Source organism: Colletotrichum chrysophilum, assembly GCF_026319265.1.
Source record: "Colletotrichum chrysophilum strain AFK26 chromosome Unknown scaffold_10, whole genome shotgun sequence".
Classification (NCBI taxonomy): domain Eukaryota; kingdom Fungi; phylum Ascomycota; class Sordariomycetes; order Glomerellales; family Glomerellaceae; genus Colletotrichum; species Colletotrichum chrysophilum.
The window spans coordinates 489,762-506,275 of NW_026517297.1; the positions used below are offsets into that span (position 1 = coordinate 489,762).

Consider the following 16,514-nt stretch of genomic DNA (forward strand, 5'->3'; position numbering starts at 1 on the left):
GGGAAAAAACAAAGATGTACCTGGGATACGAAGCGTTGGACAGTGTCTTGGGCACTTGCACCTTAGAAGTGAGGAATGGATCAAGAAGAGAACCTGGCTTCTGGCATTTGTCAAGCATCACCGCCATACGGAGGAGTTACAGAGATGAGCCGCAAAGAGTCGCAGACTTCTGCTTAGCTATTGGCAGTTACGAAAAGGAATTTGACACCGTAGTTCATCCGACACACAACCTGTCTTGACCTGACGTGTCGTCGATGTGATACACTGAAAGCTGTCCCATCAATGCTGAGCCTCCGTCTCCCGCCCACCCACCTTCCGTGAGTCAGGAAGAGAGGATGAAGCAAGCTTATTTTGAATGATGTAAGCCGTTCCTGCTGGATGGAGAGTTTCATCCGCATGGACAAGCTCCAAAGACTACAATGGTAAGCGAGCATCAGATCGAAGGAGAGGGACCCAACAGTCCGTTTCGTGAAGGTGCTCTAGGCCTTGGCCAATGCTGCAGAAACTGTAAAATATGGAACGATCAAACTGTGGTTGAACGAGATCGCTGTGGATTAAACCATGTTGCAGTGTCGTTCATCTCACCGCGCACTCACCTCGCTCCCGCCGAGTTCCCTGCCGTTCCCACTACGCTCGCTCAGTCTTGGACGTTAGGCGCGTGTTACAGCATTTTACCGCAGCGATCCGAGTGGGCGGCGGAATACGGCAAGTCTTGCAGAGTCCATCCGCCGGCCGCTCCGAGTTCGCCAGCTTTCCCTGATTGAAGCGGACAACCGGCACTCGCCTGTCACCCGAAGTGTGTCGTCTTGGACGTCACATATCCAATCGGCAGGAAAATGGGGCGGATGGTATTGGTGGCGGTAGTGGTGGTGGTGGGCTGCCAGCGAGACAGCAACTCTTCCGAGGTTGCCCTACACCGAGGCGAACTAGCCTCCGAGGTGGAATAAACGCAGAAACAAAGTCGTTCAAGCTGACGAACCCACTTACCAGACACTGGGAGCGCAGCATGTCGCGGGCGCGCTGGAGAAGCCCAAGGTTTGAAACCTGAGCGTTTTCCGCAGTCCCCTGGCTCGGACCAAGCATCGGCCTCCGGGCGATCTCATGCAGACAGCCTAAAACCCCAAGAGTGCCCACGTCCATCATACTTCCCTGTTGACCGTTCACACCATCTTTGCCTTCTTCTCTGCGTTGTTCCTTGAATGGAAGGTGATGTCGAGGGCGGCTGCAGGGAAGCTTTCTTCGCGTGTTCCCAAGCAGCATAGGATAGTTCCCCCGGCAGAGGCCACAATTGCCCTACCCAAATTGGTTGACATGGACGCCTAGCCGGACCGTGCCGACTTTTCCTTTGCCTCGCCTTTGCTTCCTGGTTCCTTGGCCTGATTCCGATCCTCACGCAGCTCGGCGCAATGGGCAGTCCGGTTGGGTTAAGTTGAGCGGATAGTCCTGTTCGTTGGGAAGAGATGGCGCGCACGACTCGAGTCTGTTCAGCTTATTCTTAAAGGCAACAACTACACTTTTCCGCTCCTTTGGTCCCCTGATTTCAGGTGTCGTGTGTTTTTCTCCATGATTGTACATAGGAGTTGCGCGTGTTCGGCGAGTTGTTATCTCGGTTTCGGTGTAAGACGTCATGTGGGCGGGAGCCGCTCTGATCGCCTTGCTAGCTGCAGCTGCTTCGTGCGCACCGTCGCCACAAGGCTTGAAGACGGACATTACAATCCTTCGAGACAATGATCTTCAAGGTGAGCCGCAAGTGATCTTTCCTCAGACACATCCAGTATGTTGACGAGAGGTGTTGCCCAGATACGCAAAGCTCTTCGGCCAACTTCAGCGCACTCTTTTTGGGCGAAGGTCTGTCTTTCGATGAGGCCAATGCTACTTGCAGAGAGCTCGGGGAGCTGCTCTGGTCTCCGGAGACCAATAGCACCGAAAGACTCCTAGCAATCCTCGATTACCAGGAAAAGAACGTGTCTGCGATCTGGATCGCAACCGCAAAGAATGACAACAACCCCAGAGCAATTAGCTCCAAGGGCAACGTGTCCTCTCCCGGCGCGTCCGACAAGCTCCCAGCTTTGTGTACTCATTCAGCACCATTCTCCAACGGCGTTGCCCAAGATACAAGCGAGCGGTGGCAGGTGATGGTGAATTCGAATAACGACGACACCCTCGGCTTTCGCGACAGAAACAGCTTCCGCTTTCACGGCCTTCGATTCGCATCTCAGACAAGGCGGTTTGATTACCCTAAGTTGTACAAGGGATCTGGTGGGAAGAATGTGTCTGCCCTCGAATTCGGCTCTCCGTGTTATCAGGGGTTCGGCGGCAGCGAGGACTGCCATTTCCTGAACATTTATACACCGTACCTGCCACGATCTAGACAAACGGATAAGAGGCTTCGGCCAGTCATGTTTTGGATTCATGGAGGTGCTCTCACCAGCGGTTTTGGCAGCGACCCTCTATTCGACGGGGGTAATGTTGCTTCGCGGGGTGATGTTGTAGTTGTCACCATCAACTACCGACTGGGCACGCTCGGGTTCCTTGCGCTGGACGACAACGTGACGAATGGCAACTTTGGCCTCGCCGACCAGATAGTAGCACTAGACTGGGTCCTGGAGCATATTAGGGACTTCGGCGGAGACCCTGCCAGAATCACAATCTTTGGCCAGTCTGCTGGGGGCGCTTCTGTTCGCGCTTTGATGGCGTCACCCAAGGCAAAGGGCAAGTTTGTAGCAGCGATTCCCATGAGCAGCCTAGGCGGACTGACGTATGGGGCTTCGTACGCCAAGTACTTCACAATCGATCAAGCGATGGAAGTGGTCGGTAACACCATTCTCAACGCCACGAATTGCACCAACAACCGGTCGCGTGTTGATTGTCTCCGTCGAGTACCAGTCGAGAAGCTCAACCGCGGAGCTCGCTATATGGTCGTGGATGGCAAGTACCTGACGTCGAATGAGCTGCAGCTCAGTGGTGATAAGATGGACGTCCACATAATGATGGGAACGACCGCCGAGGATGGTCTTGCGTTTCTCATCTTTCCCGAGAATGGCACCGTCCCGAACACCACCCTGTGGCTCACTTCCCAAGGGCTTCCAGACCCGCCGCGAAATCTATTCCCCCCATTGAATACGACAACGAACAAGACGAGGCAAGCGTTTGGTGTCGGCGCTCGACTCGCCACAGATGCCATGTTTCGCTGCATAGACCAGGCGACTGTGTACGCGGGTCTCGAAAGCGGCGTGCTGGGGTCGAAGGTGTACTACTACGAGTTTGAGCGGACGTACCAGACACCAGAATGGCCGCGGCTCGATCTCTGTGAGGCACCAAAGTCTAAGGAACATCCGAACGGGAACCCGGAGTCGTCCACCGACAACCTGCGATGCCATTCCGGAGAGCTGGTGTCGTTGTTCGGCAACCTCGCGCGACAGCGTCTGCCGTTCCGAGATGAGTACGACTTGCCTTGGGAGCAGTATCTCGTTGATACGTTTACGTCATTTGCGAGGACGTACGACCCGAATCCCGACAAGGACTTCCTCCGAGCTAGAGGATTCAACTCCACGTTGGAGGCCTTTGAGAAGTCCGGGCCTTGGGAGCCGTCGATGAAAGGCAACATGAGTATGAGATCCATTGACTGGCCAGTAGAGAAGCAAATGATGAGAGGGTTCAAGGATTTGGAGCAGTGCAAATTTCTGAATTTGCCGTTGGATTTCTACGTTTGAGTAAATAATTGAAGAAGGTGAGAAGGATAGAGGATGCACATAAAGTAGTTGGATCTACATAATTAGACGTTCTTAGTACACACTTTAGGGATCGGTCAGCTACGAAATTAATAATTGCATAACCTGGTTATATACATATACTACCCTGCTTTGAGGCCTCCCTCGTTCCTCTTTGCTTTCTAGACCACTCAGTGCATTTCTGGGTCAGGGGCCACGAACTTGTCAGATATGCTGCCACTTCTACCTATGGAGGTGGCAGGAGGCTGTGTTTGCGAGCGCGGCAATGCCAGCAATGGATGCGCCCATTGGGCCAAGAAGCAGGCGGCCTCTCACCCCCGTGCTTCTGTTGGCATCTCGTTGGAGGACCTCATGCAGCGCCCACCCCATTGGCCATCTGCAGCCTCTAGGCGACACGCATATGTGCCATCAGGCAATCCCCTCAGCACCCGTCGTCACGACTGAAAGAGATACTCAGCATATCAACTGCTTCATTTACGATTCTCTGAACGAAGGTAGTGTATCTCGAAGGCGAGTCGTGGCCCACAATGGAGGCAGCAATCGGCATCATCGGACTCTCTTTACAACTTATAGACTCGGCAATGAGGGTCAAGCGAGTCATCAGCACGTATCGATCTGCTTCGTCCGAGATCAACCGCCTGGCGCTCAAAGTCGAGCGGGTCGAGGCCATATGTGGCGCCATCATGAAAAACTTCGAGGGTAGTGACGCGGGCCGCCGGTGCTCTGGACTGATGGAGAGTTGGGGCGTTTGCGTCTTGCGAGATATACAGTCAACACTCGTGGAACTTCATGGCATCGTGACCAAGCTCGAGAGGAGGGCGTCCAAGAAGCGCGCTCTTCATACAGTGGGTATCTCTTTCCTAGAAAAGAAGGATGACATAGCCCGATTGAGCACTTGCTTGGAAGAAGATCTGAGTCACTTGCAGCACATGATGACTACGGAGATATTGCCAGTACCTTCCCAGGCTTACCGAATGGACTGAAAGCCTAAGTTAACCTTCAACCATCGCAGCTCGCGTTGTGAGATCTTGGAGCAGTTACTTCTGCCTCAGCACGCCACTAAGACCAGTTTATCAGCACCTCGTCCGGCCCTGACTCCTGGAGCCAGTCTAGGTTCGCTTCAATTGATCCGGCCAAACACAATCTCTGACGTGGAAGAATCTCGCTGCGAAGCTTTCTCGAAGCTCCGAACTACCATTATACGTGGTGATTTATCGGGACTCCAGCAGATGCTTCTGGCCCGTGAGGTCACTCCCACATCTTTCGTGGCTCGCATGACATTATTCGAGGTAGGATTTCCCTTTTAGTCTCTGCGCGTCACAGAAGTTGACAATAACCGAATAAGTTTGCTGCCTCTTTGCATGAGCCAGATATTTGCCGCTTTCTAGCCCGCCAGAACTTGCAACAGTGTCTTGGAGAAGAGTAAGTACCTATGATTAGAACTCAGTTACAATAATACTGACAACATCTATAGTCTCTGTAGACCCATCATTGGCGAAGGTCAAGTGATCTCGTACACTCATCCATTGAGAGGCACAGAATTTGAAAAATGTTCACGCCTGTCGAACCTGGATGATGTCTTCCTCTCGATGGGTATTCCTGCCACTACACGGATGCAGTGGCTTCGCTACTTGAGACTTGAGCGGTCGCATTTCTTTTACTACTATCAGCGAATACGAGCCTCCGAAGTTGACAAGATGGAAAGAAACTCTCTACTCAATGCAGCGTGGGACGCAGCAGTCGATGCCTTCCGAGATGATGCGGTCCATGGGCATCTTTGGATTCCAGACAGCCAAACCATGGCTTCGTGGGCCAGTATTTTCTGTGCTCTTATCAGCGAGGGCGTCGACATTCACAGATTGTGCAGCGCCGGCGGGCTTCCCCTTGAGGGTGATGACTTTGCGTGGTGTACTTCGTTCTGTATGATGCTTTACTCTTCCAGATGCCAGCGAGAGGTCGAGTATACGATATCATGCTGGCTTAGTGTGCTGAAGACAGCTGGGGTTGACACGGTGAAATATTTAAGATGGGAGACAGCTTATTGTGAGGATCGCTTTGGTTTTGAATATCCAGGTCGTGCGAATGACGCCTGGCCCCAGATTCTGGGATTGAAGATCATTTGCGGGTTCCAAGTTCCTATTCAACGCCGTTGGGTTGAACCCGATAGTCCAGCAAGCGAGGTTCGACAAGAGTTTAGGAACTTCGGCTCCTGGGAACGTCCTCCTGTGTTCATTGCCCGTTGGTCGGAGGAAGCGGACAAAGATATCCGCCGTCAACATATTTTATGGAAGAACTCCCCAAATAGGCAGGTCTCCAGCGAAGATGATTGGCCATACCAAGACTTAGTGGCAAGAGACTACGATTTCGACGACATATTGAAGAGCCTGTATTGGGTTGAAGACTGGCCAGATCGTCGGACTTCGTTTGATTATGCAAAGAGATTATACCACGAGAGGTTCGAGAGAAGGCAATCGAAGAAACTCTACAAGTCCGGGTATCTCCAGAAGCAGAAACAACTCAGAATTCCAGGGGCCTGGGAAGAGTCACGTTGGTAATAATTGGAACACAGTACCAACCTGATCTAAAAGAATTGCCGCTCTAAAACCAAGCTGACCGTCCGATTTTGTCCCTCTGCATCATGAATGTACAACCCCAAAGATATGCCGGTAAGTTCCAGACCTTCGTTCAAGCCCGCCCACCAGTCATTCGATGCCGGAGGCACCGCCTGCGACCCGGTGGTAGCATATTCGGATCCAGACCCAGGCCAAGACCACTAACCAGCAACATTCGAGGCCACGTACAACCGCACACTCATTCTATGTAGCCCCTATTCGACCGGATCGTCGAGGTCGGTATGACTGGTCATAGGAATCGTCCGACGCTAATGTCGTGATTCAACCCCCCTGAATCCGTATCTCCATGTCAAAAAGCGGTGTATGCGTGTCACGGATCTAGTCGAAAGAAGAATTGACAGCATGAGAGAGCATGATCTACTGTCGTTTACCGGAAAACGGACGTGGAAAGGCGTTATGATTCCGGAGTGCATGGTTCTGGGTCTGTCGTCGGATCAAGCACCATGCGGATGACGGCTAGGTCTCGGGCCGCAATCAGAAAGGAAAGAAACAGTTCTGGAGAACCGTGAAGGGACCGGGCTGGTTTCGTTGTTCAGTCGACTGCGTTTGCCAGCACAAGTGTAAGTGAATAGTGCCGTCAAAGAAAGAGAAACAGGGGGCCATAAGGTCAGAAGATGTGTCTCCGAATGCTCTCAGTGACCCAAAACATCACACTCATCACTAGAGGCAAAAGCATGGACAATCTAGGAATCGAACCTAGGACCTACCCCATGCGAAGGGGTCGTTATACCACTAAACCAATCGCCCTGTCTTCAATGAGAACACTGTGATTACAATAGTTCATATCTTGACGAGCTTGCAAAGTTCCTCGGGAGAGCTCATCCAGTTGTTGGGCAAGAAATAAGACATGGCGTTGATGGCGTCGCCGGGAACAGCCGTGAAGACATGGGCTGATGGGATAGGCCCAGGGCCGCCGAAATCAAGGCTGAATGTGCTGTTTTGCAGAGTAGCTTTTTCACGCCACTGTCATTCAATATGCCTTGTTGAAAGGCTTCACTTCCTCTTCCTCTGGAAGAGCACATTTGCCTCGGATGCAAAACCGGTCATCATCGAATGCAGTGCAACAGACACGCTGTCCAGGCACCAGATGACCCGTTGCGGGTATTCCATTGGGCGTCATCCCTACCGCGTCGCTGCGCGCTCGACAAAGAAACATATATCCGACGAGGAAGAAAATAAAAGGCACATTGTGCAAGAAAACCACGTAAAGAATCGGAACCTAGAATCTTACGAATCCCAGTAGTCGTGTAAGCCAAGCAACGAGGCAACCGCAAGGCAACTTGCGAACCTCTAGCCTCTTGAGACAATGCAACGGTAAATTGAACGACATTTCAGAAGGAAAAATGCATTTTGGAAAAGATTTTGCGCCATCTACGACGCTGGCACTTAGACCGGGCGCAGCCTGATAGGGTGGGTGTACGCATGTCGTAGTTATTGGAAGCCAAGTACTTTTTTCGCTGCAGGGAGGGTTCAGCGTCAGCGCATGACCCGTCTTGCGGAATGAAAACCGTTTCGTCGATTCGATTAAGGAACGATCTTGGGGAGCCGGCTTAGAGTCGGGTTCTTCGGATGGGTCTCCTCATCTTTGACAGGTGGAACGATGATGACGAAGAGCTGCACGGAGGACAGAACTAGTGATGGAAAGAAACCGTTTTTGAGTTTCCAACTGTCTTCTGAGAACCGTTAACCCTGTATGACGGCGATGATGCTCCCTCCCGCCTGTCATGAAGCCGTTCACAACCGTCTGCGCGTGGTACGTGAACAAAGTTTACCTTGGTGGAACAGGACAATTTTACTTGGGCGCCCAGCCTGAGTAATTAGTTGGGCCTTCGCATCGTACATGTGTGATGGTTGGGTTGAGATGATGTCGAACGGCAGGTGAGAGACGCCTGCTGTGTAAGTACTGTACAGCAACAGCCCGCAGGCTTGGTATGCCTGGCCTGTGATACCTCTGTTTTCGGTCTGTTGCATCTTCAGCCACCCCACTGCAAAAGGCCATTTTTGTGTGTTTGGCGTTGAAGAGCCCTGTGGAAACACTGTGGCTGTCTCTGTGCGATGTGAAATCGGCCGTGTGGGATATGACGAGCCTCAAGATAGCCCTAGGCATGAAGCTTTCTGCGGCTTTTGTAAGACAAGTCGTTGAACTGACGACAGACACCACTCCTTACCATCACGATCGATGAACGTGGCACGGTAAAACAGCTCATGGCCTGCGGTCTCGAACCAGAGTAGTTGGACCGGCATCCGGAGGTGGTCTGCCTCAGTAGACGTCGTATTTCAAAACAGGGACTTCCTTGTCTTGCCGTGATGATCTTCGGGAAGAACGGGTCGAGATACATAACTGAATCCAATGTTGTACGTCAACACGGATGGTGCCGGGAGCCAAGCCGACCGTCGCGAATAAGTTCCCGTTAGGCAACTATTAAGCTGCGGCTCTGCGATAGCGACTGAGACGGAGGGCCATCTTGTCTCATCCTCCTATCGCCAGTCCCTGACGGAGCTTGGTATTAATCGACGACTTGATAGGTGGGCGGACTCGGAGCCTTGGGGCTGTAAGCCGGATCATCGAAAATGACGGAATAGGCTAGTTGTCAGACTGAGTCTCCAAAACAAGATTGTGAGATCCCTATTCCCGCTTCTCTAGTCTGTCTCATGAGCAGCCGTCCCTGGAATCAGTACGGAGGAGTCCTGCGACTGGAACTGCATTTTGCAAAGTGCAACCTGGCGCCACGGCGACTACCTTCTTGATGCCGTCTCACGGCACCGAAGGCGGTACCGAATTTCAGTATCCGTGTTTAATCGCGTCAACGAGCTTCCTCTTGTCCCGGTGATGACGGGCGTTCTGCGTTGCAATGCAGCAAGACGTGCATCACTGGCTTCTTGACCGACCGCGATCGCCGGGTGAATGACTTCTGCTCCTATGACCGAGCAGAGGTATAAAGTAGACCAGGATATTGTTTCGTGCACGCTTGATTGGCGGGGAAAGCCACTATCGTGTAACTGCTCATGCACGTTAATGCTCGCTTCTTTATCTGGTCAGTTGATGCTCCTCTTCTGCCAATTGGAGGCCTCAAGACGGAATCCTAGTGGGTGTCGAGTGATGGTTGATATAAGTACCAAAAAGTGTAAGAATTCTAACCCCGATTGGGGCGGTGCCAGGCTGGGGCTGCACCCATTCGCCATCACCCCGCGCAAGTGCACGAAGCCATACGCAACCCCTGCAATCCCTAAAAGAGGCACAGCCAGCTTCGGTGAGAGTCTGAAATCGATGATGGTCTAGCTGGCCGGTTGCCTCGTTTGCGGACCATTGCAACCCAGGTGATCATGCCGCGACGCGCCCTCCCGCACGTCGTTTTCCTCGTCGCGGGAGAAAGCGACCCCGTTGGTTGCGGGGTATGTAGTCGCAGTCTGCAAGGATGCTCAAAGATAGACTCCAATGGTTTTTTTTGGGGGGTATTTTGAGTCTGATGACTGCACTTTGCTCGAGGAACCTGGCCAGTGTTCAGCGAAACCAAAGGTCTGTACCGATTCCAAGTCTAGTCGTGATCGATTCCAGGCCTCGAGTACGTACGCGCTTGGCTCAATTTCTGGCCGCACGGCTGAAGGCTCAAACACTTTGAGAAGCACCTTGGATCCTTTGAATTGCGGAGGATTATCTCACTTGGAGAATCCCAGGTGTGGGAAGTGCCGCTCGCGGAGACCAGGCTGCCGAGACAAGGTGAGCGGCAATGCCCACCATCTCACCGACAAGGATAATAATGGTTGCCTCGCTAGGAAGAATATGGCTGATGGAAGAGGTGGCGTGACAGAGCCAGTGATAGGCTGAATAACGGCAGGAGAAAGTTGTCCTCCAGGCGGTGAGAGTTATCGCTCTGCTTGAAAGACTAAACGGAGCCCCTGACGGCCGTTTCTTCATTTCTCCGTCTGTATCTTCGCCTGCTTCCGAATAATGAAAACGCCCCCCGTTTCCCAGGTCCGACACTAGACCTGAGCAACCTTGTGCTTCCTAGATCAGTGTCACTGTGGCTGTAAGTGTCAAGTCGCCGTCGCCGTTGAGCAAAGTCCTGCGCTGTGTGTCTGTCGTCTCTGGCAAAGATAAAGACAACAAGACAGCGCACCTCCACACCCTCTTGATCCCTCGACTCTTGTCTCATACACCCTCCCATAGAAAAGTGGTTCGCCTCACTTTCACTGTCGAAGTCTCGGGACTCGGGACCGTTTTTGTGCTCTTTCTCTGAACGAGGCAACTGGTTTTGCACATTAGTCCCTTCTTACTGCTGCGCTTTTGCTTCACGTTGGCCACGGCCTTGAAGAGTCCATATAACCAACCCTTACCTCTCTCTCCTGACTCACCGAGCTGCATCGCCATCTTCAAAATCCCCTATTGCTGCTCAACACCAACATGGCACTCCCACCTGGGGTTATCAAGTTCGCGCCAGGGGGAGGTGGTCAACCCCCACCACCTCCTCCTCCTCCTCCACCGCACCCGGCTGGAGCCAAGGTGCCGCATCATCATGGACCGCCTCCTCCTCCACCTCCTCCGCCGGGCCGGGCACAGGTACCGGGACCATTCGCTGTCAGACACCCCGGGCCTCCGCCGCCTCCCGTCAGGCCTGTTGGAGGTCCAATGCCTCCCGCTGCTGTCGCCCGCCCTCCCATGGCACATCACTCAGCGCACCCAGGACCAATTATCCACCACATGCCGCCACCGATGCCGCTTCAACAAATGCCAGTACAACAGGTGCCGATACAACCCCCACGGGATAGAATCCCTCCCGAGCTGCGAGAGAGAAGCCTCGTGGAATATTCGGACCTTCGAAGCGAACGGATGACGGACGCTAGCGCACGCGAATTCCTGTCCGAGTACGTCGTCTACCGCTTCGAAAAGGTCCTGGATCCCATGGAGACCGACATTGAAGGGTTCCCAACGAAGCCAACTTGGGAAAACGTCAGGCGGGTTGAGGTTCGTGACCTGTCCCGGAAAGACATCATCAGGAACATCCGGGAACTCAACGAGGAAGGTCAAACTGCCCTGCAGAAGAAGATGGACCTCACACCAAACCAGCAGCTGCAGATCGAAAAGGCACAGAACGCGCTGGAGAAACGCAACACCGACAAGCGCTATCGCTATACCCTGCAACAGATTAGCTCCAAGATGAAGAAGCTCCACAAGGACTCTTACCAATATCAACAATATATGGCGGACAGAGAAGCGAAGAAAGTTGTTGTTGCAAGAGGGAAGTCAGCGTTGTCCAAGTCAAAGAAGAACTTGTTCGAGACGATCGCCGTGACGGTATATTTCAGAAAGGAACCTCGCTTCGAGGAAGATGCCTTGGCAATGTATCGCAGCAAGAAGGAGGAAGAGATCTTGATTAAGCAAAGAGAGTCTGAGGCACGAAACCTCCACTTTCAACGACAAATGCAGCAGGATCGCCACCATGCTGAATTTATCATGCACCAGCAACATCAGGCTCAGCAAGAAAGACTGCGACCACCGCCTCAGCAACTGCCGCCGCTGCCTCCAATACACAAACTGCCGCCACCTCCAAAAGGCACAGCGGCTCCTATAGTCAAGGTTGTGGAAAAGGACCACGGGAAAGGAGGGAAATGTAAGACTTACATCGTTCCTTCCTCTGGCTCCCGGACGTCAAGCAGCTCCAATTTCTCCAGTGAATTGTACGACACTGAAACGGAAGATTCCCCGGACTCATCGGAGTCGTCCAAGTCCAAACATGGTCGTCGCCGTCGGGGACGTCGCCATAGCCGCAGCCGCAGCCGAAGTCGTCGTCGCGGTCGTCCAGAGGAATACGGGCTGAAAGGCCTCCGTCATCATACAAGATCTGACGGACAAGATCCGCACTACATCCTCGATTCAGAGCCGCTGCGTGGGCGTTTGCTCGCTGCTCCAACATCACCAACAGCCTTGCCAATGCTTGATGGCCCGGCCTACATTGAAGAATCACTCTTGGCCAGACGGATTGCCAGCAGGCAAGAGCCATATGGTGTTGGTGATCTCGAAGACCAACTGGAAGACATGTTCAACCGTCGTCGGGCTGAACCAGCCGCTAGAGTGATACAACGAGACCTCAGGGACCTCCCTATCCGCAGGATAGAACCCCAGGAGGTTGCCCGCAGGAGACACGATGACGACTTGAAAAACGTCATACGCCTGAAACTTGAAGACGAAGCCCAGTTCGAACATGATCGACGAATGGAGGAAGAGTTCGAGGCTGAGGGGCAAGAAATTGCAAGGCGGCACCGCCGGTCCATGGAAGGGCGATTTCGTCGGCCATCACTCGACAGAGGTAGGCTTTTCCGACCGATTCCGCCCGAGACATACGAGGAGGAGGCGGCTCGGGACTATATGAGGGAACGGGAGCGTCCGGCACGCACCCATTTTGACAATCCGTTCGATCCCCTCGGGCGAGGGACGAGGCGAAACTCTTTTGGCTATCGGCCGTAATATGTTCCTTTCTTTAGTGGTCGAATGTTCGAGACTGAGACTGGCGGCACATTGTATTCCCAATCAGTTTGACAGAAACCAGTGTAAATCGTCGATGTCAGAAAGATTGCATTCAGGATGACATCCTTGTCCAAGCTAAAGACCATCAGTCAGAGTGAAGCAGAGTTGTCAGAGCAACAGCGTCCCACAAGAGGGCAAGAGGGCAAATAAGTATCAGTAACGGCCAGGTTTCGCCAAGGTTCGTGCCTAAAGAAGCAGTCGAGTCGACAACGCGAGTGCTTGAGTGCCCGACGTGAGGCGAGCAGCTCCTGCGGGTGACCCGACTCGACGGCTTTGCAGATGCAGAATGCGCGGGGGAGGAGTCTCCGTGGACGTGGGCGAACACCAGCCAATCATGGCAACCGAACAGCCGTTCATTGGCCCATTGTGGAAAATCTGCCTTAGGGATTCAATAGTTGCGCAGACGACAGCGTGTAAGGCGTGTTACCGACGTGTGAATGTGTTTGCAGGATCCGAACGTAGGGTACTCAAATAGGTACAGATAGATGGAACAGATCACAACTTCAATTAAAGACCCCTGGCAAGGATGGACAGGGACGAGGTTGTTTGTTTAGTGGGGGTTCGCACTGAGGCGCTGCACCCCCTGCTCTGAGGTGTCTAGATGTGGATGACTCAGCAATCAAGATGGCCCCTCCTTCCTCATCTAGCGCGAAATTTACACCCTCGACGCGCTGGACACGCGCCTCCCCAGCGGTCACACCTGCTGCGACTGGTCAATCAGCGTCGAAACTTTCCCTCCTGGCTGCCTGCGACAAGGGAAGAAACGCCCTCCACCTGCGTCTGCCACGATAACCGAAGACATATGTTTACACTCAATCCCCTTGGATGCCGGCTGGAATAACCAGCCTCTTCCATCTTCGATCCTCGCCGATACTCCGCCGAACCCTTCAGAGAGCCGTTCAAGTTGCCCATGTCCACACCCCGGGCCTCTACCCGGACCTAGATCCAGATTCAATGTTGTCTAGAGCCAAGAAGGCCTACGAGGCCAACGCGCCTCCACCTACCAAGAACGACCTGGCCAAGCAGCTCTTTCCCTCGAGCAGTCCGAGTGCCACACAAAATGGCAACATCATGAGCCAGTTCCAGAGGACAAGCCAGCAGGCCTCCTCTGCCACCGTATCGGCGAGGACCGCGGGGAACCCGTCGACGACCACGAACCAACCGAGGCCACCGCCTGGCCGCACAGCCAGTGTTACACACTTTGCGAGCAGCAGCCGATCTGCTTTGGACTCTATACCACAGCCAAATGGCAAATCTTTCGCTTCGCTATATTCCAGATCAGACTCTTTTCGAGACGAGCCAGACACAGCTGTTGGAAACGACACGCAAAACAAAGCCAAACCCGCAGTCTACTTTGCCGAGGACGATTTCAGCGATGACGACCTTCTCGACCTTGACTTTGAGGCACCCGCCGCTCTGCCTCCGCTTCCCAAACCCCAAGTCAAGGAGGAGACGAAAGCTCCCCGGCCGCAAGTCACCGAGCCAGAATCCGGAATACCCTCGACCCAATACGTGCCCTGGTCATCATCACCTGCTTCTCACTTCGTTCACCCTAAGCTCAGCCGCGAGAACTCAAATCGAACGGCGTCTACCGAGACCTCTCTGAAGCGCGAATCACCGGACCAATTGGATTCCCTTTTGCCTCCGCAGCCAAAGAAGCGTCGGCTTCCGAAGAGTTGGAAGGTCGAAGAGGAGGAGGACGTCATAAAACTGGATGAAGAAGATGAGCCTGAAGTCTCCATGTGGGCGCCGGGTGGCGTCACACCCGCTCCCAAGAAGAAGAAGGAGACTTGGAACATGACTGCGAGTGCCCTCAAGGAACAGAAGAAGCAACTCAAGATTCAAGCCAAGAAATCCGCCGATGACGAATGGAGCATGGACGAGATCCGGAAAGAGGTCATGCAAAGCAATATGCCCAAGGTAAAGGCGACTGCGATCGCATTGACCAAAGAGCAAAAACACGTCCAGAATCTTGTCGTAAACAAGGGCCAAAGCGTTTTCTTCACAGGTCCCGCAGGAACCGGCAAGTCTGTTCTGATGAGATCCATCATCACGGAGCTGAAGAAGAAATGGGCCAGAGACCCGGAAAGGCTGGCTGTCACGGCGTCTACCGGTCTTGCAGCATGCAATATTGGAGGCCAGACGTTACACAGCTTTTCTGGAATCGGACTCGGAAAGGAAGATGTTCAGACTTTGGTCAAAAAGATTCGACGCAACCCGAAGGCCAAGAACCGCTGGCTCAGGACGAAGACACTAATCATGGACGAAGTGTCCATGGTCGACGGCGAGCTATTCGATAAGCTTTCCCAGATCGGGAGGACTATCAGAAACAATGGCAAACCCTGGGGTGGTATCCAGCTTGTAGTCACAGGCGACTTCTTTCAACTGCCTCCTGTTCCCGACGGCGACAAGTCAAGGGATGCCAAGTTTGCCTTCGAAGCAGCGACGTGGAACACGGCTATTGACCATACCATTGGGCTGACGCAAGTCTTCCGACAAAGGGACCCAGGTAAGTCATGTCGAATCTTTTTTTGTTAGGCAACACTAATGAGTGGCAGTTTTTGCCAATATGCTTAACGAAATGCGCCTTGGACGGATCAGTGAACAAACCGTCCAGGCTTTCAGGAAGTTGACTCGGCCAATCGTATCTGACGATGGACTCGAGGTGACGGAACTATTCCCTACCCGATGGGAAGTCGAGAACTCCAACCAAGCTCGCCTGCGCAACCTTCCTGGCAAACCCCACAGATATGATGCCAGCGATGGCGGAGACGCAAATGTCCGCGACAAGCTGCTCCAGAACATGATGGCGCCCAAGACTATCGAACTCAAGGTAGGGGCTCAGGTCATGTTGATCAAAAACATGGACGACACGCTTGTCAACGGGTCGCTGGGAAAGGTCACCAAGTTCATGAGCGAGGGCAGTTTCGAGTCCTGGACCATGCCGGAGTATGGATCCGATGTTGACGTGGACTCGGAAGATAAGGCAAAGAAGAAGATCAAAGCCTTCAGTAGGGAAGTTGAGGAAGCGACCAGCGGAACGACCGAATTCCCAGTCGTTGAATTTGCTGCGGTGGACGGGACAACGCGCACTATTCTTTGTGTCCCCGAAGACTGGAAGGTCGAAACACCAACGGGAGAGGTGCAAGCCAGCCGTAGTCAGCTACCTCTGATCCTTGCTTGGGCACTTTCGATTCACAAAGCGCAAGGTCAAACGTTGGAACGCGTCAAAGTCGACCTCGGCAAGGTCTTCGAGAAGGGCCAGGCGTACGTTGCGCTCAGTCGAGCAACCTGCCAAGACGGTCTACAGGTACTGCGTTTCCAGAAGGACAAGGTTATGGCTCACCCTAGGGTCATACAATTCTACAACAAGCTGTACAGCGCCGAGGTAGCCGTTGCCAAAAAACCACCGAGTATGGCCGACTTTTTACACAAAGAAGATGACGCAAAAGAGAAGAAGAAGAAGAGCCAAGGACCTAGCTCGAGGTCCCAGTCGTTTGTGAGAAAAGGCGTTGAGGTGATCGATCTTGATGATGAAGAAGAGGCAATGGCGAGCTACGGATACTAGGCCGCGGACTGGGAGCATATTGTTAAGGCATTGGTCGGCGTTCAGGCAGGGTCTTGCAG

At 53.2% G+C, this 16,514-nt stretch overlaps 2 protein-coding genes and 1 non-coding gene across 3 annotated transcripts; 2 read left to right on the forward strand and 1 right to left on the reverse strand.

The window, feature by feature from the left end:
* Positions 1-1,727: 1,727 nt before the first annotated feature.
* On the forward strand, positions 1,728-3,713 carry COL26b_002176 (uncharacterized protein; the record flags this gene model as incomplete). The annotated part of the gene is made up of 2 exons (XM_053175105.1): positions 1,728-1,750; positions 1,811-3,713. 2 exons carry the CDS (start codon positions 1,728-1,730, stop codon positions 3,711-3,713), a joined length of 1,926 nt encoding a protein of 641 aa, XP_053041049.1.
* A 3,326-nt stretch (positions 3,714-7,039) lies between these two features.
* Positions 7,040-7,111, reverse strand: COL26b_002177. The gene has a single exon. It is a non-coding gene; the product is annotated as a tRNA-Ala (tRNA).
* Positions 7,112-11,192: 4,081 nt separating this feature from the next.
* Positions 11,193-12,180, forward strand: COL26b_002178 (uncharacterized protein; the record flags this gene model as incomplete). The annotated part of the gene is made up of 2 exons (XM_053175106.1): positions 11,193-11,973; positions 12,134-12,180. The coding sequence occupies 2 exons, from the start codon at positions 11,193-11,195 to the stop codon at positions 12,178-12,180; spliced, it is 828 nt and encodes a 275-aa protein (XP_053041050.1).
* Positions 12,181-16,514: the final 4,334 nt, after the last annotated feature.